The 23,896-nt window shown below is 39.5% G+C and overlaps 1 protein-coding gene across 6 annotated transcripts in view; it reads right to left on the bottom strand.

The window, feature by feature from the left end:
* Window positions 1-23,896, bottom strand: part of SCMH1 (Scm polycomb group protein homolog 1) — a 187,766-nt gene that overhangs the window by 138,193 nt on the left and 25,677 nt on the right. For 5 of the 6 annotated variants that reach the window (XM_027108916.1, XM_027108924.1, XM_027108927.1 and 2 more), the window contains exon 2: window positions 5,827-5,904. In XM_027108916.1, coding sequence (XP_026964717.1) covers window positions 5,827-5,851 — 25 coding nt within the window. In that variant the 5' untranslated portion in view covers window positions 5,852-5,904. Of the gene's footprint in view, window positions 1-65; window positions 190-5,826; window positions 5,905-23,896 lie in introns of those variants that run through there. The other variant, XM_027108919.1, reaches the window with a different exon arrangement.

The following is a 23,896-nucleotide window of genomic DNA, read 5'->3' as shown; positions in this document are numbered from 1 at the left end:
AACAACAGTAATAATACTAATTATTAACATTATATAGCTATTATTTTTAAGTGTTTACTACGTACCAGATATCGTGCTAAGTATTTCAATAACACCATCTTGTTGAATCCTCACTAGTATGATACCACTTAGTATGGTATCATTGCCCCTTTTTACTAATGAGGAAATAATATTCAGAGAGGTTGAATAACTTTCTGAAAGGTTACAGTCAGTAGAAAGGCCAGGATTTGAACCTGAACTATGTTCTTAACTACACTGCCTTCTCCTCAAAAGCAAAACAAAACAAAAGCAAAAAAAACTAACAAAGATAAATCTTAACAAATGCTTCTAACATAAAATAGCCCAGCTTGGACAGTCTACCCATTTTCCTACAGCAAAACTGAAGCACTGATGCTTATGAGCTTGATCTGGATGCTGAATAATATGAGGCATATCTGGGATTTAACGAGGTGAAACTAGATTAAGTGGAGGACGTCCATAGGTGCCATGTTTCAAATATTCATAGAGCTTGGAAAATGTAAAAGAACTAATGCAGGCTTACATGCACATACTAATGAGACAGTGGGGATAGGCAGGAAGGGAAGAAGGGAACAGGGAAGGAGGAATGTTTCCCTCAGAAATGAAAACTGGAAAACAGAAAAATCAAACGTACTTCTGAAAATGCACTAAGACAAGACAGAACTGCATCAGTGGTAGAGAGCAACTGTGGTTTTAATAAACCATAATCCTATGCTGAGAAGCAGAGATCAAAACAGAAAAGCTGGAAGCAGAACACCTGTCCCACTGTGGTCACGGAGGACAAGCTACAGGGGAGGCAGGAGACAGAAAAGGGACTGGTCTGGGTTGTGCCACTGATTAGCCATGCCCTCTTACGAGAAAGTATTCCTAGTGCCTCCTAGCTGATTCTCTGCCTCCAGCTCTTCTTCATTTACTTTTACTCCATTCGGAGATAACGGTGTTGAGATGGTGATATTCCTCTGGGATGATCTGCCAGAAGAAGGGGGAAAGGAAGCAAGCCAGGCAATCCCTTTCTCAAAGACAGCAATAAATCCTGTCTTGTGCATGTAGCAGATGTGAACAAAGAAGATGGAACAGATTTCTTCTTAGTGATCATCCCTACCCCCATTCCCTCTATAGCAATTATATATCTCTGCATTTGCACACAGAGAGAAGAACCCCAGAGAACATCAATATTCCTTTAACAAGCAAAACTGCTAGCAATGAATGGCTAATGAAAATGCAGAAAAGCCATAACTCCCTTTTGTCTTACAGGTAATCCTACTAGACTTCAACTATGTATAATGTTAACCTTTCCAGGGGGTGTGATCCAGGACACAGAAGAAGCTAACGTTTTTAGAATGCTTCTGGCTCATGTTTCTTGAACAGGGAAGAAGTTTAGTGGTACCAACGGTGTCACATCATACCTCCTGGCAGACATATATGGATCTGATATCATGAAATAAAGAATGTGCCACCATCATCACCACCATCGTCATTCCAGTCAATATTGGGAATGAAGCAGATGACAGTATGGGATCTCCTACTCTGCCAGTTAGAACACTTTGAAGGTAGAGCTTTATGTTCCAACTGAGGTCCTAGACTCTGAATAAGATACAGGCATACAATCTCATTTAAAGGAAAGCAACAAGGATACTGAGGGTTTAAGAAACTGAGGAGGTTTAACTAGGAGAAGAGAAGACTCAGGGGAAACAGGAAAGTTGTTTGCAAATATCTGGAGCATTCTCATGTAGAGAAGAGATTTGCTTTGCTTGCTCAATTACCCCAAGGGAGAGAACTAGGATCAGTGGGTGGAACCTATAGGTAGACAGGTTTCAGCTCATTACTAGGAGGAACTTGCTGGCAGTCGGAGGTAATCAACAGTGGAATGAGCTCTCTGGGAAGGGAAGGTATGAATCTGCCATCATTGAGGGCATAGAAGTAGAAGTAAGATAATCTCTTGGTGGAAATACTAAATCATGAGAAGGAGGAGGGAGGCTGGACTAGGTAACCTTTAAAGGTCCTGCCCAAATCTGACAGCCTATAATTTTATGGGGGTATGGAGCTCCTGCTTTCATCATTACAACACTGTGCAACTTTAGGTTTGCAGCATAGACAGTGTACATATCTACATTACCAACTTTCTCTCTGAAGGCTTACAGAAGAGTGACGGGGGGGGGGCAGAAGAAATAACAACAATATCAGTACCATCACCATGATCTTATTTCCCTTCTGCATCTTCATCTACCATATACTTGGCACTGTGGCAGGCACTTTATATACTTTATCGCTAATCTTTAAGAGTCCAGCTAGGCTATTGTGAGACTCTGAGGTGGTAAGATATCGTCTTTGGTTTTTATTTTCCTCATTTGGAAAAGGAAGGGGTTGAACTTTGCTATTCATTAAAGGGAACATTAAGGTCCCCTTTAATTTCCTTTATACTATGAGTCTGAAGGGGAAGTAGCACTAGGGACCCAGCTCAATTATTTCCTCCCTATGCACCACAGCTTAACCTGGCAGATACTATGAAACATCTTCCTTCTTTGGAATAATGAACAATGTGTGCCACCTTCATTTTACACAGTAAATATAGTAGTGAAAGGTTAAGTGTAAACAGAATTTTTAATAAAAAATTAAGTACATTTTGAACACACCAAAATGGTTAGTTAAAAGAAATCTTTAAAAAAATAAGTTCAATGTTTGCTGCAAAGTAACTTGTTCTATAAATTTGGATTTTATAGTTTGGATTTTCTCTTATCACTTTGTCCTCCACTCAGTCTGTTGGGGTAATCAGTCTGTTGGTATGAGCACAGAAGTATAGGTTTGAAAGGAATATTAAAAGTCATTTAGCTCAATGCCTTCTCCTCTCCCTGCCTCTAACTCCACTAACCCTAGCCAATGCTTGAATCTTCTTTCTAACATCCCTACCAAGTCTTTGCTTACTCTTCTAGTGATGAAGATCCCACATCTCCCCCGGAAGTTCCTTCCATTCTTGGCAGTGGACCTTGGCTTTAGGGACGTGATTCTCAATATTTTTTCTATCTCAGCAACCATGAGGGAATCCCAGAACACTTCCATCCATAACAGTAGTTTCACATACATCCAAATTTTAATAGAGGTTCTCTCTAGAGAGCAAGATGGTGATGGGAGGGAAACTTTCTCTTTGGTGTACTTCTGTTGGTAATTTTTTTACACTGCATATATATTACTTTAATACATACATGCATACGTTTTTGAAAAGTGGTCCAAGGGGGTAAATCTTTATCACAGTAGTGATGGGGGTTGGACAGGAACAAGTTCCCCTACAGGAACAACACAGAATGAGAGGCAATGGGGTGTTACGATTTGACACCTCCATCGGCTGTTAATATACTCAGGTGTAGAGTGGGCACTGAATTGACTGTAATATACTTGTTGTGGGGAGGGTGAATGCCCTCTAGCTCCTTGAAAACCATTGCTAATCTCTATCTCAACTGAGTAAGCCAGCTCTTCAGGCATTTTAAGACAGCTTTCATGTGTGCAAGGAAAGTTAACTGCCTTCTGGCCTCACCAAAGTTAAACTCAATGACTAACAGTATAACGTGTCTCACTGTGTAATGAATCTGCCTCTTTTTCCCTGCCATTCCGCTGAATCAATAGTACACTCTTCTACTTGGACCCTCTGCCTTCCAGTATTATTCTTCTATAGTCCGTTCATTTTCTCTTTATCATGATGGGAGAGCACACTTCCTAATTACTAAGACTAGTTACCTTACTCCAAGCTTATGGTTGTTTTTTACCAAATATCCCCAGATTTCCCTCCTCTACTATGAAGACTCTGCAGACAGACTGCTTGAGTTCAGATTTGGTTCTCTCATTTACTAGTTGTATAACCTTGGCTAAGTAACTTTAATCCCCTGTGCCTCAGTTTCCTCATCTGCAAAATAAAGACAACAGCAGCAATTAGCTTATACAGTTGCAGAAGTTTAACTAGGATACATATAAAGCACATAGAACAGTACCTGGCATACAGTGGATGCTCAAATCAATATTAATTTGTACTGCTGCTTCCTTCTCCTTCAACAGCATCATCATCATGCCCTACTACTACTTAGGAAACTTTCTTACTATAGGCCCAGAGTGTTTACTTGACAACTTCTTTTCATTAGATTTCTATGTTTCCTCTTTCTCAATCCAAAGCATTCTTGACATTTCATCTCTTCAACACAGTTCTCTCTGACAAACTGGATTACAGTCAAACTTTCCCACTTGGCATTCCTACTACTATGGCTGTTTTTGTTGCATTATGATGCACACTCATGCTTCATCAATTCACATTCCTCTTCTTTTCATACCTCTATTCAAAACCTATCTTCTAGAGCAGGGAGTAGAAAACTTTCTGTAAAGAGCCAGATAGTAAATATTTTCAGTTTTATGCGACATATGGTTTCTGCTACAACTACTCATCTCTGCCATTGTAGCATGAAAGTAGCCATACACATTAACAAATGAACACGGCTATATTCCAGTAAACCTTTACTTACAAAAACAGGCAGCCAGCAGGATTTGGCCTATGGGCCATAGTTTACTGATCCCTGATCTAGAGGAATCCTTCCCTAAATAACTCCGCCTGGCTGTGATCATTCCACTATTCTACTTCAAGTATGTACTATATTCATTTAGAAATAGTTATAAACTTCTGAGTATTTTTTACGTGGTCAGTCTCCCACTTAGATTAGTGTACAGATCCTTTAAGGAAAGCTGTTATTTCATTCATTAAACAAAACGTAGCTAAGCCTAGGAGTAACACTGAGTGTTAAGAACATGAAGACAAATAAGTCCCAGTCTATGCTCACAAAGAACTCACAGATTAGTAGGATAGACAGCAACTCAAATACACTATCATAATACAATGTGATTTTTGCTATAAGAGAGATTTCCTACACAAAGTGCTCTGAGAAAAGAGAAAGGAATGATTGCCTTTGCTTGGGGAGAGGAGGAAAGCTTCTCAGAGGACATGAAGTTAAGCTAGGATTGTCAGAAGAAAGATGAATAGGCATTTGAGGCAAAGGGAATATAGTACTTAAGACATGGAAATGGCCCATGTGTTTGGACAACAGCCAGCAGCTGCTGTAGAAGGAAAGTGGTAGGGTAAGCTACAGAGACAAATGACAGGAACTAAGGAAGATGAGAATACAAAGGTAAGTACCAGCAAACGAAGAGCCTCATTTGCCATAATAAGACAATGGTATGTACACAATAAGGAGTCTGGTATCATCCCAAAGATTATATTTAAACATTCAATATCAAGATCTGATTTATTAATTATATTTTACACCCATAAAGGGGTTTTAACTTTTTCATATATTATTTTAACTTTTACATATATTATTTCCAATGTTCACAGAGCATCCAAACTTACATATCTACTAAATTCTGACTAATGATATGAACTAAATAATCTAAATAATGATTATGAACTTGTGATGTAGTGAGAAGGGTAAGATTTAGAAGCAAAAGATTCAGGACTAAATCTTGCAGTTTATAGTAACAACATTCGGAATAAGTCTCTTAACCCTTCATTGTTTCCATAAAAGAGGAATAGCAACAGTCCCTATTTCAAAAGCTTACAGTAAAGACTATTTGAGATAATTACATGAAGAGTACTTTGCAAACTATAAAAGAGTTGTATAAATGATGTGCAGGATTTGTGAAAATTGCAGGGTAAGTTGGCAAGAAAGGGTGAGATTTTTTTATTTACTCAAACAGTTTGTTGTGACACATACACTCACACACAGCCTGACAGAAGGTAACTCTCCATTTCTATTACATATAAGAACAGGTTCTGACCTTTTCGAGGATCTGATTTTTGCATGGTACCATCAGCTATACCCAATAGGAATTTCCTCCTTAGCAAGATGGAGACATCTAGAAGCAAAAGATTAAAAAAAAAAAATTAGAAATGTGAACTACTGTAGATTGAAGGAGACCTGCAGTGAAATTAGGTTTTAATCAGAAGAAACCAGCAGGCTAAACACCTAGAAGGGCTTCCCAAGGGCAGTAATATAGTTAGGTTTCCAGTTTCCAGGATCCTTCCCTCAGCTTTTCGAGTTCAGAACTCCAATTCTGTTAAAAATAGAACAGATTCTTCAGGGCATTAACAGGTCATGAAATAAGAATGGATAAACCAGAACGTTACTCTATTAACTCACTGTGAGAAAGATTAACAGTCACAAAACTAAAGTATTGCACACTGAAAACTACAAACATCACTGAAAGAATTAAAGAAAGAAGTAGAAAGACATTTACGTTCATGAATTAGAAGACTAATGTTAAGGTGACAATACTACCCAAGGTGATCTACAGACTCAAGACAATCCCTATCAAAATCCCTTTTCTGTAGAAATAGAAAAAGCCACCCTAAAATTCACATGCTATCTCAAACAGCTTAAACAATCTTGAAAATGAAGAACAATGTTGGAAGACTCACACTTCCTGGTTTCAAAACCTCCTACAAAGCTACAGTAATTGAGACAGTGTGGTACTGGCATAAGGACAGGCATACAGACTGACGGAATAGAGAGCTCTGAAATAAACCCTAATATATATGGTCAAATGATTTTTGACAAAGGTGCCAACACCATTCAATGGGAAAAGGATACTCTTCAACAAATGATGCTAGGAAAACTGGATACCCTCATGCCAAAGAATGAAGATGAACCTTTATCTTACACCATATACAAAAATTAACTCAAAATGCATCAAAGACCAAAACTTAAGAGCTAAAATTATAAACCTCTTAGAAGAAAACATAGAGGAGAATCTTCATGACACTGGATTTGGCAATGATTCTGGAATGTGACATCTAAATTACAGGCAACAAAAGAAAAAAGATAAATCAGACTTCATCAAAATGAAAAACAATCTGTGCATCAAAGGGCACTATCACATGGATGAAAAGAAAACCTACAGAATGGGAGAAAATATTGGCAAATCGTTTATCTGATAAGGGACTAATATCTAGAATTTATAAAGAACTCCTACAATTCAATAACAAAAATACCTCAAACAACCCAGCTGAAAAATGGGCAAAGGACCTGAAGAGATACTTCTCCATTTATCTATATAGATGGCCAATAAGCACATGAAAAGATACTCAACATCATTAATCATTAGGGAAGTACAAGTGAAAGTCCCAATAAGATACCACTTCACACCCATTGGGATGATTGGGATGGTTATTATGAAGAAAAAAAAAAAAGAAAATCATAAGTGTCGGCAAGGATGTGGAGAAATTAGATCCCTTGTGAATTGCTAGTAGGACTAAAAAATGGTGCAGCTGCTGTGGAAAACTTTAAAAAGTTAAAAATAGAATTACCTTGCGAACAAACTACCCAGACATCACTGGATCGTTTTTTTCAAGAGGGTAGACGTCAGGCACGAGTGAAACTGCAGGTTGCCCTCCGTCTCCTATTGCTGACGATCCTTCAGCTCTACCATCTCCCACCTCCTCTCCCTCCTCCAGTCGGTAACTCTTCTTGCCTGTTCACTCGATGCCAGCCCCTGTATGCCAGCTGTTGTGCTGTACTACTGTACTTTTCAAGGTTCTGAAGGTGACCATTCTCTTGCTGTAATGCCCGGGCACCACACTTTTTACCACCCATCAACACTTCTACTGCAGAGTGTCTGCACGTCATTGCTCGTGGAGTCGTGAGGCTTGATCCTCCAGGCCCATATTTCCTGGTAGGCTGGATTTGTCTGCCTTCAAAGATTTCTGCCCTTTCAAGCATTCCAGAATTTGCCTGTGTTTCAGTGGTGCCTCACATTATGGAATCCTTTTACTCTCAACATTATTAGGGTCTATCTTAGGGACAAGTGGTGCAATCCAATTTCCTTTTGGCCCGTGGTGCTATTTTGTATTTCCCAGTGCTTTCAATGAAGCTTCAAGTAGACCTAAACTCCCGGCTACTAACTAGCCATGAATCGCACAATTGTTCATTGTTTGTTATTTGTGAGAAAATGACAGTAATTAGTAGAAAAAAAAAATAGAATTACCATATGACCCAGTAACTCTACTCCTAGGTATATACCCAAAAGAATTGAAAACAGGGACTAAAACAGATACCTGTATACTAATGTTCATAGCAGCATTATTCACAATAGCGAAAGGGTAGAAAAAATTCAAGTGTCCACCAATAAATGAATAAATAAACAAAATGTGGCATATACATAAAATGGAATACTATTCAGCCATAAAAAGGAATAAAATTCTGATACATGCTACAACATGGATCAATCTTGAAAATATTATGCTAAGTGAAATAAGCCAAATACAAAAGTATAACTACTGTCTGATTTCACTTATACTTGACAACCAGAATAGGGAAATTCATAGAGAAAGTAAGTAGAACAGAGGTTACCAGGGGCTGGGAAGAGGGTGGGGGGGATGATTTAATGTGTACAGAGTTTCTGTTTGAAATGATGAAAAAATTCTAGAGTTGGACAGCAGTGAAGGCTATACATCACTGTAAATGTACTTAGTGCCTTAAAATGGTTAAAATGATGAATTTTATGTTATATATATATTTTTTAACACAATTATAATTAAAAAAAACAAGCAACAGGTGGACCTGCATCAGGGTTTGACAGCTCCATTCAACCATCTCACAACAGGAATACAAATTGCTTCACAGGGACTTTCAAGAAACTAAGTCCTTGAGTCACGGCATTCCCTTTCCTGGGTGGTCCTAGATGGAACCTGCTATCAATTTGCTTTATGACCTCCCATTTAGCATGTTTCCAAGCTAGACTATCTTCTGATAAACACATCGTTTTATTTGGATAATGTTACTATCTATATATAGCGTGCAGTACAGATGGGCTCTGGATTTGAATATCAACTCTGTCACTAGCTATGTAAACTTGAACAAGTTACTAAATGTCTCTGGCCCTCAATTTCTGTATCTTTATTTTTTAATTTATTTTAAAATTTATTTATTTATTTATTTGGCTGTGTTGGGTCTTAGTTGCGGCACGTGGGATCTTCATTGCCACATGTGGGATCTTTTTTTGTGGCACACGGGCTTCTCTCTAGTTGTAGTGCACAGGTTCCGGAGCACATGGGTCAGTAGTTGTGGCATGCAGGTTCTCTAGTTGTGGCGCGTGGGCTCTAGAGTGTGCAGGCTTAGCTGCCCCGTGGTATGCGGGATCTTAGTTCCCCAACCAGGGATTGAACCTGTGTCCTCTGCACTGGAAGGAGGATTCTTAACCAATGGACCAGCAGGGAAGTCCCAATTTCTGTATCTTTAAAGCAAAAATAGTAGTATCTACTCCAAAGGCTTTGTGAAGGTTAAATGACATTCTCTATGTTAATGAATTAATACAAATAAGTGTCGACAGACAGAAATTACTTCCCCACTTCCTTAACTCTTCATAGTATTACTGATCACTGATGAAATCATAGTCAGTTCTCTGTCTCTGGGCTCCACTGGCATCCATACAATCATCACCACGACTCTCTGTAACTTGGAGGCTTGCTGGTATATCTATCAGAAACGTTCTCTCAAAGGCCAACATCCAAAAGAACAAAAACAAATGTAGACAAATTTTTCTGCCTACCTCACAAACCTTTCCTAGAGGAGTCTGCCCTCCCCGAGGGCAGGTAGGCTTACTTTATATCCCACGTATTACCTAGCAGAAAAAAATAACTTTATCAATTTTTAAAATTGAATTTTCAACAATTCTAAGTTTTTTATAACAGGATCTTGCATAAATATCCAAATACACAAGTTCTATTTCTATACTTGTATTACAAAAACAATAAGGTAAAAACAGTAAGTATGGTCCTCTGTCAGTGATAAGAACCTAAGCAAAATATATAAGGTGTTACAGGGTGTGGTAGTGACCATTTCAAAGCCTGCTACATTATGGTGGGCTTATATTAAAAGTGCCAGAAATAACAGAATAAGTTCAATATCCCACCATGAAAAAATTCAATAATAAAGCTGATCTACCAGATAAAATCATATTACACAAATCAGAAAAGTCTCCATTTAATTTTCACTTAAAAGCAAAATATCAAATCATCTAAAGATTAGAAAATAGCATCAAATCAAACTTCATATTCCTGACTTACTTCTAGACCACAGTGGTCAGACATTCAATTTCACCTTGCCTGAATGACCTAAACTCCTTCAACTATGCCACTTAGAACTGCCATCAGTAGATATTTATTAAACATGCCTAGGTATAAAATTGGAATTAGGAGACAGAACCATAACAGAACAAAGCAACTGAACGGTCAGGAAAAAAAATGGAACCATCATAGGAGAAGGGAACTAACTATATGATAGGTTCTGTGCTGAATACTTTAAAAACAACTTTTTGTGAAAGTATAATATACATATAATATACTGAGAAGCACACGCATCATACAGTAGCCAAGATATGGAAACAACCTAAGTTGATGAATGGATAAAGAAGATGTGGTATATATACACAATGGAATACTATTCAGCCATAAAAAAAGAAAACTGGCCATTGTGACAACATAAATGGACCTGGAAAGTATTATGCTAGGTTTGAATAAGTTAGATGGAGAAAGACAGTTACCATGTGATTTTACTCATATGTGGAAGCTAAAAAAACAAATGAACAAACAAAATAAAACAAAAACAAACTCACAGATACAGAGATCAGATCAGTGGCTACCAGAAGGGAAGCGAGTTGTGGGGGGTGGGGTGGGGGCGTGCAAGATGGGTGAAGGAGGCCAACTGTATGGTGACAAATGGTAACTAGACTTGTAGTGGTAATCACTTTGTAGTACACATAACTGTTGAATTATTATGCTGTCTACCTGAAACTCATTATTTTTAAAAAGTAAATAAATCGTAAGTATGAAACTCAATGAACTTTTACAATGTGTTTCCAAACCAAGAAAGAGATCATTACTAGCACAAAAGAAGTACTCCTTTGAGCCCTCTCCCAATCATTACTCCACCCAAGAGTAAGCACTATGTGGACTACTATTGTTAGGTTAGTTTTGCCTGCTTTGAACTTTATAGAAATGAAATTATATCTCATGTCCTCTTTTATGTCCACTTTGTTCCACTCAACATTTTGTTTATGAGATTCATCCACGGTGCCCTACTAAGGCACTTTTGTCTTCATTACTTGATTTAAAACACCCAACAATTCTGGCATTTCCCATTTAGGTTGGGGAAAAAAAAAGAGCTGAGGTTCTGAAGTTAAACAAGATTAATTAAAGCATCCAAGGGCATACGAGTACTGTATGGAAAGGCTAAAATTAAAGACTAATTTCAAAGTCCATCCTCTCTTTGGTTCCATTATGCTTGCCTACTATAGTTCAAAAGCAACAAGAAATCAATCCCTTCCCTAGTTTACTTTTCATAGGCCATATTATAGAGGGAAGTTTGGCAAACAGTCAAGTACTACGCAATGTAAGAAATTATTATTAGCACAAGAAAAGAGTTTCCTAGGGCAGTGGCTTTCAAACCTTTCTGATTGTGACCCACAGACTTAAATACAGGAGTTTTTACAACAATATGCATTGCTAAAAACCTTACATCTTGCAAAATTATGCACTAAACATGGGCTTGTGGTTAAAACAGAGTTAGGAATATGCTACTAGAAGCCCATGAAAATTTGTATCCTAATACACACATACCCCACAAGGATCTCAGTCACTAAGAAATAGTTAAATTGGACCCAACAAACTAAACAGAAGGAAGAAGGGTATAATCCACTTTAGGATAATTTCTAAGTAAAATGATTTTTTTTTTTTTTTTTTTTGCGGTATGTGGGCCTCTCACTGTTGTGGCCTCTCCCGCTGCGGAGCACAGGCTCCAGACGCACAGGCTCAGCAGCCATGGTTCATGGGCCCAGTCGCTCCGCGGCATGTGGGATCTTCCTGGTCCGGGGCACGAACCCATGTCCCCTGCATCGGCAGGCGGACTCTCAACCACTGCGCCACCAGGGAAGCCCTAAAATGATTTTTAAAAATAAAGTTTTAATGTGTAATGGAACAAACCTGTAGCAATCCAGAACACTAAGCTTCTAAGAGTGACTTAATTCTCCAAGGTTTTCTAGAGTGAAGATTTGAACACATGTCACCATCTACTGACAGGAGCCACTTAATAAAAGCTTTTCATAGCGACAAAATTAAAACCTGAAGTCAGACTCATACGGCTTTGGGGACCGATAAGAGACTACTAAACTGTTAATTATTTTTTATCTATTCACACTGCCCAAGCAGACCTTTGAGAGACGTCTATGCTACACAGTACCAGAGATCTCAAGATCAACTTTATTTTGTTGGAGTGTAATAGGACAGAGTCCTACACAGGAAACTAACTCCTGAGATGTACAGCCCTGAGAATAGAGTAAATCCTCACTGCTTAAGCCATAGAGACAGGTACATAAAGTAATTTGGGCTCATTAACAGAGCAGTATCTATAAACCATTCTGTAAGTCGCCCCCCCCCCACTCCCGCCAAAGTCTCAGGTTCTTATCCTAAAAAAGTGAGTTATGAATCCTTGACATTATCCAGGATCTTGTAGGAATCTGATAGAATTACAAACTTGGGGCAAATACGGTTTCTCTGTACCAAGAAACTGAGATGCAACTTAGACCTAAACTTGGCCTGGTTCATTCTGTCACTGAGTAGTCACTTTGTCAGGGCTTCAAATTCTTCACTTTAAAACCAAAAGATAAGAACTCAGGCAGGTCCCATGTTTACTACAAACTAGCTGCATGCCTCCGTTTCTTCATCAACCACTTCTATGATTTTATGGTTTCATAGAAAATCCTATTGCTATTACAGTAACGGAAATTTATCAAATGAGATCAGCTGTCTTCCTGTGAGCTACTCAGGCAATTGCCCTGACACCCATTTCTGGTTGGGAAACAGAGACAACTTCTTCATGGTAATAGGAAGGCTAGACAATACAAAGGGGCTTCCAGGGAAATGTGTCTTATGTGAATCTGAAACAGCAACCTCAGGAAAGGGCTCTCTTCTCTAGAAAACTGACTTGACTGAGAGAGCATGGAATAATCTTTGAGATAGGTATTAAGCTAAGGCATATCGGATTAAAAAAAATTATTTGAGGGTGATACAGAAAGAATATATAATATGCATTCTAAACAGCTAAGGCAGAAGAGTGGTACCACTTGCTAGCAGTCACTCAGCATTTACTAGAAACCTTCCTCATGCTAATTCCAGAGAATAACACCTTTTAAAGCAAGTCAGAAAATGTTTGTATATAACCACAGAATCAGCAAGAACCAAGAGGCACGAGAAGAAAAAAACATGTCCAGTTTCACTTCAGAGACAGAAATTTATGGTTGTTTAGCTTTCTGAGTTTTTTTTTTTTTTAATCCCGGAAATTTAGCTTTTAGGACACAAGATGCCTTTCTCAACTTCCTCAGCTTTTGACCCAGCACTCATCCCTTAATTAAAATCTACTTTAATTCTTCTTCATTTTAAGTCTCTGGGGTTCACTAGACCAGGATTTAGTGGTATGTTATTTCAGAGAACAATTTTATTCGCTAGTATTAGTTAAGAGAACTCCAGAAATTTATTTCATCAAAATCACTGATAGGTGTTGAACCTGTGCGATACTCTTTAACATACAGCAGTGACTCATAACTTCCCCGCCCCCCCCCCACCGACATATCTGAAGAATACAAAACACTCCTATCAGTGAGGGCAGGCTCATTAAAGGCACTGATTTTCAGCAAAAGGTAGGAGGTAGGATTAATTTGACAGGGAGGAAGGCTCCACTGGGTGAAGGTGTTTTGGAATCTCCAGGGGTATTTGTGTAATGAGAAAAAACATTTCCCCCAGTCTATATTCCACTGCTCTTTCCCCTGACCCAGGGTCTAGAGCACTGCCATCCAACAGAAATATAATTGAAGCCATTCATGTCATTTTAAGTTTTCTATTAGTCACATTATAAAAAGTAAAAAAAGGAACAGATGAAAATAATTTTAATAATGCATTCTATTCAACCCAATATATTGAAATATTATCACTTCAGCTGGTAATCATTATAAAAATCAATGGAAAATGGGACCTAATGAAACTTCAAAGCTTTTGCACAGCAAAGGAAACCATAAACAAGACCAAAAGACAAACCTCAGAATGGGAGAAAATATTTGCAAATGAAGCAACTGACAAATGATTAATCTCCAAAATTTATAAGCAGCTCATGCAGCTCTATAACAAAAAAACAAACAACCCAATCCAAAAATGGGCAGAAACCCTAAGCAGACATTTCTCCAAAGAAGATATACAGACTGCCAACAAACACATGAAAGAATGCTCAACATCATTAATCATTAGAGAAATGCAAATCAAAACTACAATGAGATATCATCTCACACCAGTCAGAATGGCCATCATCAAAAAATCTAGAAACAATAAATGCTGGAGAGGGTGCAGAGAAAAGGGAACCCTCTTGCACTGGTGGTGGGAATGTGAATTGGTACAGCCACTATGGAGAACAGTATGGAGGTTCCTTAAAAAACTACAAATAGAACTACCATACGAGCCAGCAATCCCACTACTGGGCATATACCCTGAGAAAACCATAATTCAAAAAGAATCATGTACCAAAACGTTCATTGCAGCTCTATTTACAATAGCCCAGAGATGGAAACAACCTAAGTGTCCATCATCGGATGAATGGATAAAGAAGATGTGGCACATATATACAATGGAATATTACTCAGCCATAAAAAGAAACGAAATTGAGCTATTTGTAATGAGGTAGATAGACCTAGAGTCTATCTGTCATACAGAGTGAAGTAAGTCAGAAAGAGAAAGACAAATACCGTATGCTAACACATATATATGGAATTTAAGAAAAAAAATGTCATGAAGAACCTAGGGGTAAGACAGGAATAAAGACACAGACCTACTAGAGAATGGACTTGAGGATATGGGGAGGGGGAAGGGTAAGCTGTGACAAAGCGAGAGAGAGGCATGGACATATATACACTACCAAACGTAAGGTAGATAGCTAGTGGGAAGCAGCCGCATAGCACAGGGAGATGAGCTCGGTGCTTTGTGACTGCCTGGAGGGGTGGGATAGGGAGGGTGGGAGGGAGGGAGATGCAAGAGGGAAGAGATATGGGAACATATGTATATGTATAACTGATTTACTTTGTTATAAAGCAGAAACTAACACACCATTGTAAAGCAATTATACTCCAATAAAGATGTTAAAAAAAAATTAACTGAAGGCATTCTCAGGACAATGCAAATGGGATGAGATGCTGTTAGAAATGATAGTGTAGGAACACAGATATATCCAAGTAATGAATAAACTTGTAAATAACATTCTTTGCAGGTATAGAACAATGTAAATAGGAGAAATGTAATGTAATTACAAATATTTGAAATGCATTTGCACTCCTGGCCTCCAACCTAGTTTAAAAAACGTCTTTCAGAAAAGTCCTAAAGAATCACTGGAGAAAATTTAATATAGCTGGGTGGTAGAGGGACAGATAAACTGACATGTGATCTTTACAAGCAATGGTAAAATTCAGCATGTGGACATAAGGTTTTCCATGGCAAAATCCTTTCAAGTTTATCATATGTTTGAAATTTTTCATAAGTTTTAAAAAAAGAAACCTTAAAACATCTCAAAGAAGCTGCTGTCTCAGAGCTCAACATTGAGCAATAGTGAAAAGGTGGGTAGATTAGAGCAGAGACTGAAGGAATGAATGAACATGAATTTTTTTTGCACTTTTACATATAATTGCCATTTCATCACAACAAAGCTGAAAGGTAGGTGATATTATCTCTATTACACACACACACACAAACACACACACATGCCTCTGAGGCTCAAAGAGTACCGTAACCAAGTTACTTGGATATAGTGAATATTAAGCCTGACCAAGCCTGGGAACAAAATATGCATGCAGGTTTAAAAATATCTAACTAAAATCTGAATCTACCTTTATCATTTATTTTCCACAGGTAACTGGAAAGTGACTGTCTCAGCTCTACTTGGAAAAGCACTTTAAATAATAAGAACATGTGAGATATACTTTGTAAAACAGAACAATATATTTTTAAAATTAATTTATTCTATCCTTGGCTGTGTTGGGTCTTTGTTGCTGCACATGGGCTTTCTCTAGTTGCTGTGAGCGGGGGCTACTCTTCGTTGCGATGCGAGGGCTTCTCTTTGCGGTGGTTTCTCTGGCTGCGGAGCACAGGCTCTAGGTGCGCGGCCTTCAGTAGTTGTAGCATGCGGCCTTCAGCAGTTGTGGCTCTCGGGCTCTAGAACACAGGCTCAGTAGTTGTGGCGCACAGGTTTAGTTACTCTGTGGCGTGTGGGATCTTCCCAGACCAGGGCTCAAACCCGTGTCCCCTGCATTGGCAGGCGGACTCTTAACCACTGTACCACCTGGGAAATCTCACGATACTTTGTATAATATGACTTCCAGCTTCAAAGTCCTTCTTAATTTTCAAAGTTAGCTGACTCACAATTATCCTATTACAGTATCCTATTACAGTTATCTGTATACATCTTTTACAGTTCTTTTAGCACTGTGATTCCCTTGAAATTAGGATCCAGATCTGATTCATTTCTACATTCTTTATAACAGTACCTGAAATAGTTTAATGAGTATTTACTTAAGGAAAGAAGGTGATCCTCACAATAGAGATGCAAGGTAGCAAGGGCACCTATTCACATTATTCTTATTAATAACACTTGAAGAAACAGAGTCAGAGTAAACTCTGATGCTACTTCTCAGCTAAAAAGCTCATTTATTGAGCCAGGGCTCCAGTCTTTTCCGATTACACCACTGACTAAACAAAGACACTAAGCCTGTTCTCCAGTTGAGAGTCTGGCAGGGCATCCAAAGGCAAAAGCTTTAGTTATGTTGTTTTTTTAAATGTTTAGAAAATCCTGGAATGTAGATCTTAATGTGATATAAAATGTTTGTAAACGTTCTGAGTTCTTTGTTTTATTGGGACAGAGTGGTAGAAGGAAAGTGAAAATGCTTCTTAAAAACCCTAAACTAGGTTATAAGTTACCCCAAACTCAACAAAAACAGAAGTTGAACTATAACAACTAACATTTATTTATTTTTAAAAAATAAATCTATTTATTTATTTACGGCTGCGTTGGATCTTCGTTGCTGCGTGCAGGGGCTACTCTTCACTGTGGTGCGCGAGCTTCTCACTGCAGTGGCTTCTCTTGTGGAGCACGGGCTCCAGGCACACAGGCTTCAGTAGTTGTGGCATGTTGGGCTCAGTAGTTGTGGCTCACGGGCTCTAGAGTGCAGGCCCAGTAGTTGTGGCACATAGGCTTAGTGGCTCTGCGGTATGTGGGATCTTCCCGGACCAGGGATCGAACCTGTGTCCCCTGCATTGGCAGGCGGATTCTTAACAACTGCGCCACCAGGGAAGTCCACAGCTAATATTTATACTCAGCTCTTTGGAGCAACTCTACGTATATATGTTATTTCATATGATTTTTCATAATATCCAGTGAGAGATTACTATTATTCCCATTTCACTGATGAGTAAATTTCAGGGTTAGTTTAGAAAGTCAGTAGGTGGTTGAACTGGGACTTGAAACAATCTGGGTCATGCTCTTTGTAGTACACAAGGCGTAACTTGCTTCCACAAAATTAGTCAATAGCCTTCTAATTAGTCTCTCTCTACTTCCATTCCATTGTGTGTATGGCAACCAGAGTAATCCTTCTAAAATAGAAATTCAATTATGTTTCATCTCTGCTTAAAATCCTTCAATGGATCCATGCAGCCTATAGAATGAAATCCACCAAAGTCCTTGGCATTGCATACATAGCCCTTCAAACCTAAATCCTTTAAGATTTGGCCCCTGACTACTTCTGCAGCCTCATCTACCCATCTTCTCCTCTTTACCTTCTTCCCCTAAGTTATTCTACATGATCTGTAGTCCCTCAACTTATCTGCAATGAAATCCCTTTTCCCATTATACACTCTACTTGTCAACTTACAACTCATCTTTCAAAATTTAACTCAAAAATCAATGAATCTCTTCTTCCTCAGCCTTCTGAGTTCTCTTCCCTAGATAATCATTTCCTCTTCTATGCTATTATTTATATCTGGTTCATACTTACAGCATTTAAATACTGTATTACAATTATTTGTTTACATACTTCTCCCAATTTGATAGTGAAGCCCTCAGGGATGCCTTATTCATCTTCGCCTCTGGGATCTAATACACTGCCTGACAGTAGTAGGCATCAGATACATCTTGTTGGGTTGAATTCAAAAATACTCACTTAGAAAGTACACAAGTGATAAAACAGGATTTGGATTTTGCAAAATATATATGTTTCAAAGAAAAAAAAAAGGCTAAAACCCTTTAACTGAACTGTGTATAACAATGGCAGTTGCCCTGAAGGTCCCTGTTAATGCTCTGTGACCCAGCTGGGCCTCCAGAAGGTTCATTACTTTCATATTACGACTGTGGCAATTTATTAACGAGCTCAGTGCAAGCAAAACAAATTGAAATGACAGCTTTGGCAACTAACATCTTTTATTTATCACTAGAGCTAGTCTTTCACTAGCAGTGAGATGCATAAGCCTTCTTCAAGACAAAACAATATTTATGGGGTATCTTCTAAGAGGCCTGCAAACACTGTGATTGGCTAAGAGGAATTCAAGAAAGTATAGGTCTTCATTAGGATAGGAAAAGAATGTGTTCTTGAAAAATAACTCAAAACTGAAAAACACAGATGTCCATTAGAAGTAGTGGTAAAGGACTTATTATGTGATTCATCATTTATGCATCAACTGCCTTTTCAAGGCATAACTGAAGTGCCATTGCAGCTCTTCTTGTTTCACCCTGATGGAGGCAGGTGTTACAACAGTATTCATGAGGAGGAAACCAAGAACCAGTACTAGGCATTCTGGCAGAAGGAAGGTCTATAAAACTAAAGCCCCTCTCCTTTCAAAAGTGTGTAGTCTTCTTGGTACCAAAGAATCCCTACCAACCACTTAAGGCTGCTCTCCTGAGATAAAACAGAGCCAAATCATAAGCTGTTAACATAACGAAAGTAAACTTTATAATGCAGCTAGACACAAATATGGTTTAAAAGAGAGAAAGAGAAATAGTAAGAAACCCTGTGGATACAGGGAGATACCACATGCTCACTGTCTTTCACTAATGACTACAGTACCTCCAAATAAAACCCTTGGTTTTGACTTCTTAGGACTGCCATAACAAAGAACCACAAGCTGAATGTAATAAACAACAGAAATTTATTCTCTCACTGAGTTAGAGGGCAGAAGTCCAAAATCAAGGTGTTGGCTGGGTCATGCTCTCTCTGAAGCCTGCAGGGAAATATCCTTCCTTGCTTCTTCCAGCTTCTGGTATCCCCAGGAAACCAATACAGATTTTGGTACTGATGAGAGTGGGGTGCTGCTCTAACAAATACTTAAAAATGAAGTGGCTTTGGAATTGGATAATGAGTAGAGGCTTGACAGAAAAAAAAACTAAATTGCCTTAAAGAGATGGAAATATGAACATTAAAGGTGCTTTTAAGTGAGGCCTTAGAAGGAGATGAGGAACATGTTATTGGACACTGGAGGAAAGGTTGTTCCTGCTATAAAGTGGCAGAAAATTTGTCCGAATTGTGTTCAGCCATTGGGTGAACTTATAACTGATGAACTTGGATATTTAACTGAGGAGATTTCTAAGCAAACTGTTGAAATGTGGCCTAGTTTCTCTTTGGTTTTTATGAATATGAGAAGAGGTAAATTGAGGATTGAACTGTTAAGCAAAAAGGAACCAGCACTTGATGATTTGGAAAATTCTCTGCCTATCCAAACAGCATGCTCTGGAAACAGGGCCAAGCGTATGGCTGCATCATCATTTGCCTGACTCTAGGACACAATCAAACACCTCAGAAGCTAGGAACAGAGACATGGTTATCCAGGAAAGATCTGTGGAGGAACCTCTTGTCAGATGGTTCGGACACCAGTAAATTGCATGGGAGACTGACAAGGTTTTTGAGAATTTTATATCAGCAGAAGTGCTGCCAGCCTGGACTGAAAGGAACAGAGATGGAATGAAATGAAGACTAACAACAGGGCAGAGCCACAGATGCAGATGCCTGGGCCAATGGGACCCTCTTGGGTTAAAAGGGTGGGCCTGCCCACGCAGGCCAGAGGACAGAGCACTGGGCCACAGAGGATTATTCCCGGGCCTTGAAGTCTAATGGAGTTAGCCCTGTTGGGTTGTGAATTTGCTTTAGACTAGTGATCCTTTTATTCCTTTCACGTTCTCACTTTTGTAATAGAAATGTCTTTCCGAAGCCTGTCCTACCATTATATCTTGGAAGCAGATAACTTGTGTTCTAGATTTCACAGGTCCACAGATGGAGAGGAATTTTGTCCCAGGATGAATCATAGCAGAGTCTCACCCATACCTGATTTAGATGATTTAGAAGATGAGATTTGAGACTTTTTGAGTTGGTTATATTTAGGTGAGATTCTGGACTTGGATTGGATGCTGGAGTGGGTTAAGACTTTGGGGGATATTGGGACGGGGTGAATGTATTTTGCACTTGGAAAGGACATGAATTTTGAGGGGCCAGAGGGTAGACAGTTATGGGTTGAGTTATGTTCTCCAAATTGTATACTCCTGGTATCTGTGAATGTGACCTTATTTGGAAATAGGGTCTTTGTAGATATAATCAACTTAAATGAGGTCATTAGGGTGGGCCCTAATCCAATATGACTGGGGTCCCTATAAGAGAAAGAAAACACCGTGTGAAGACAGACATACTCAGCGAGAACACCATGTGGCAAAAAAGGCAGAGATCAGAGTGATGCAGCTGCAAGCCAAGGACTGACAGCCACTACCAGAAACTAGGAAGAGACAAGTAAGGATTCTACCTAGCCTCAGAGGGAGCATGGCCCAGTTAACACCTTGATTTTGGAGTGCTTCCCTCTGGACTGTGAGAGAATAAATTGCCACCTAGTCTGTGATACAATTTGTTACAGCAGCCGTAAGAAACTAAAACACCCCTTAATAGTAGCTAATATATATTCAAGACTCACTATGCACTGTGTAAAGTGCTTTACACTGATGATCACATTTAATCTTTACCATGACCTCATGAGGTAAAGAAATAAAATAACCTTCTGGAGCTAGGAATCTGCCAATGCTGGTGGGGGCTGAGTGCTAAAGCACGTTAAAACAGCAGATCCCTGGACAGGACCGTTGTTGGCTGCGTGGATACAACAAAGGGAATGGGAGCGAGGGGCTCTGTGGCTGGGAATGGCCCTAGAGGAAACGTGGTCTGCCTAGGAAAAGAACCATTGTTGAGCGGTGCGCAAGGGACGGAGCCGCCACTGCCCCCTCACGCCAGCCCCTGCCTCTGCAGGCACTGGGAGGGACTCCCACCAAAGTGAGCACGCCCCAGTCTGTTACAACTGCCTGCTGGGCCCTGCAGGCCATTTGTGCACACCCCAGTTGTGGCTGCCATACCCCTCTCTGGCCTGAGGGAGTAAGCATGCCCCTATCAGCCACTGCTTCCTCCTGCCCGGGTGGGGAACTGGCCTGAGAGTGGCGCACACACAGAGGTGGGGGGAAAACCAAAAGTAAGCCCCAGGGGCAGTGCGACTAAGGAAGAGGAACTTCTGTGCAGCTGCACAAGCCATGGACTAAATCCCTGCGATCGTGATCGGCTTGGTAAGTCCTGTGGAATACCTGAATAGACAACAGAGCATTCCCACAACTGAGACGGGTCTAGCCTTAGCAGCAGTGCACTTTGGGGGCAAGAACACACGGGAGCTGGGCCAGGTCGGAGTCAGAGCTGGCCCCACACGGCCCACAGCAGGTCTAGAGACCTGCCTAGAGGTATTGTAGGGCCTCCCAGGGAGGCGGGGATTGGCTGTGGCTCACTGTGGGAGCAAGGACACTGACAGAGGAGGCCCCAGGAAAATATTCTTATTATTCTTTTTATGTCTGTTTTGTTTTGTTCAGTTGATGGTATTGTTGTTTTTATTATTTATTTTTTTAATATATATATTTTTTGTTTTTCTATTTTTACTTTACTTTTTTGCTGTTTTGTGTTTTTCTTCTTGTTTTTGTTCTGTTTTTATTTCATTTTCCTTTTTCTTTTTTTGATTGTTTCCATGTGTTTATTTTGTTTTCTTTGTTTGCTTTCTGTTTTTGTTTTATTTTTCATTTTTTGTTTTTGTTAGTTTAGTCCTTATTGATTGTTCTCATTTTTTAATTCTTTTCATTGTTTGTTCTCTTGTGTTTGTTTGTTTGTTTCCTGTCTGCTTCTTTATTTGTTTCCGTTAGTTTGGTTTTGTTATTATCATTTGTCTTGGATATGGTGTGTCTGCTTTCTTTCTTCTTTTTTTCATTTTGTGCGTGTTGTGTTGTTGTTGTAGTTTGTTTGTTTTTGCTATTTGTCTTGGGTTTTGTTTGTTTTCTTTTCTTTTTTTTTCCTTTTTCTTTTCTTTCTTTTTTCCCTGGCCATGCAGTGTGGCTTGTGGGCTCTCGGTTCCCTAGCCAGGGGTTGGGCCTGGGCCTTCAGGGTAGGAGCGCCAAATCCAGGATGCTGGACTGCCAGAGAATTCCTGGGTCCAGGAAATATTAATCGGTGGGTACTCTCCCAGAGGTATCCATCTTGACACCAAGACCTGGCTCCACCCAACTGCCTGCAGGCTCCAGTGCTGGACAGCTCATGCCGAACAACCAGCAAGACAGGAACACAGCCCCACCCATCAGCAGACATGCTGCCTAAAGCCGTACTAAGCTCACAGACAGCCCAAAACACACCACCTGACACAGCCCTGTCCAATCAGAGGGAAAAGACTCAGCTCCACCCACAAGAGCGCAGGCACCAGTCCCTCCCACCAGGAAGTCCAAACAAGCCCCTGCACCAACCTCACCTACCAGGGGCAGACAACGGAAGCAAAAGGAACTATGACCCTGCAGCCCATGGAAAGGAGACCATAAACGCAGTAAATCAGACAAAATGAGATGACAGAGAAATATGTTGCAGGCAAGGTAAAACCCACAAGATCAAATAAATGAAGAGGAAATAGGCTATCTACCTGAAAAAGAATTCAGAGTAATGATAGTAAAGATGACCCAAGATCTCGGAAACAGAATGGAGGCATGGATCGAGAAGACACAAGAAATGTTTAACAAGGACCTAGAAGAACTAAAGACAAACAATCAGTGATGAACAACACAACAACCGAAATGAAAAATACACTAGAAGGAATCAATAGCAGCATAACTGAGGCAGAAAAACAAATAAGTGAGCTAGAAGATAGAATGGTGGAAATAACTGCTGTGGAGCAGAATAGAAAAAGAAGAATGAAAAGAAATGAGGACAGTCTCAGAGACCTCTGGGACAACATTAAACACACCAACATTTGAATTATAGGGGTCCCAGAAGAAGAAGGGAAAGGGAAAGGGCCTGAGAAAATATTTGAAGAGATTATAGTTGAAAACTTCCCTAACATGGTAAAGGAAATAGTCAATCAAGTCCAGGAAGTGCAGAGAGTCCCATATAGGATAAACCCAAGGAGAAACATGCCAAGACACATATTAATCAAACTAATACAAATTAAATGCCAAGAAAAAAATATTAAAAGCAGCAAGGAGAAAGCAAAAACTAACATATTGGGGTGGCCAGAAAGTTCATTCAGGTTTTTCTTTAAGATCTTATGGAAAAATCCAAACGAACTTTTTGGCCAACCCAGTACAAAGGAATCCCCATAAGGTTATCAGTTGATTTTTCAGCAGAAACTCTGCAGGCTAGAAAGGAGTGGCAGGACATATTTAAAGCGATGAAAGCGAAAAACCTGCAGCCAAGATTACTCTACCCAGGAATTCAGATTCAATGGAGAAATAAAAAG

Source organism: Aethalodelphis obliquidens, unplaced genomic scaffold (assembly GCF_003676395.1).
Source record: "Aethalodelphis obliquidens isolate GAN/ISIS:26980383/991018 unplaced genomic scaffold, ASM367639v1 scaffold9, whole genome shotgun sequence".
Classification (NCBI taxonomy): domain Eukaryota; kingdom Metazoa; phylum Chordata; class Mammalia; order Artiodactyla; family Delphinidae; genus Aethalodelphis; species Aethalodelphis obliquidens.
This window is presented reverse-complemented; position numbering and strand designations above follow the sequence as displayed.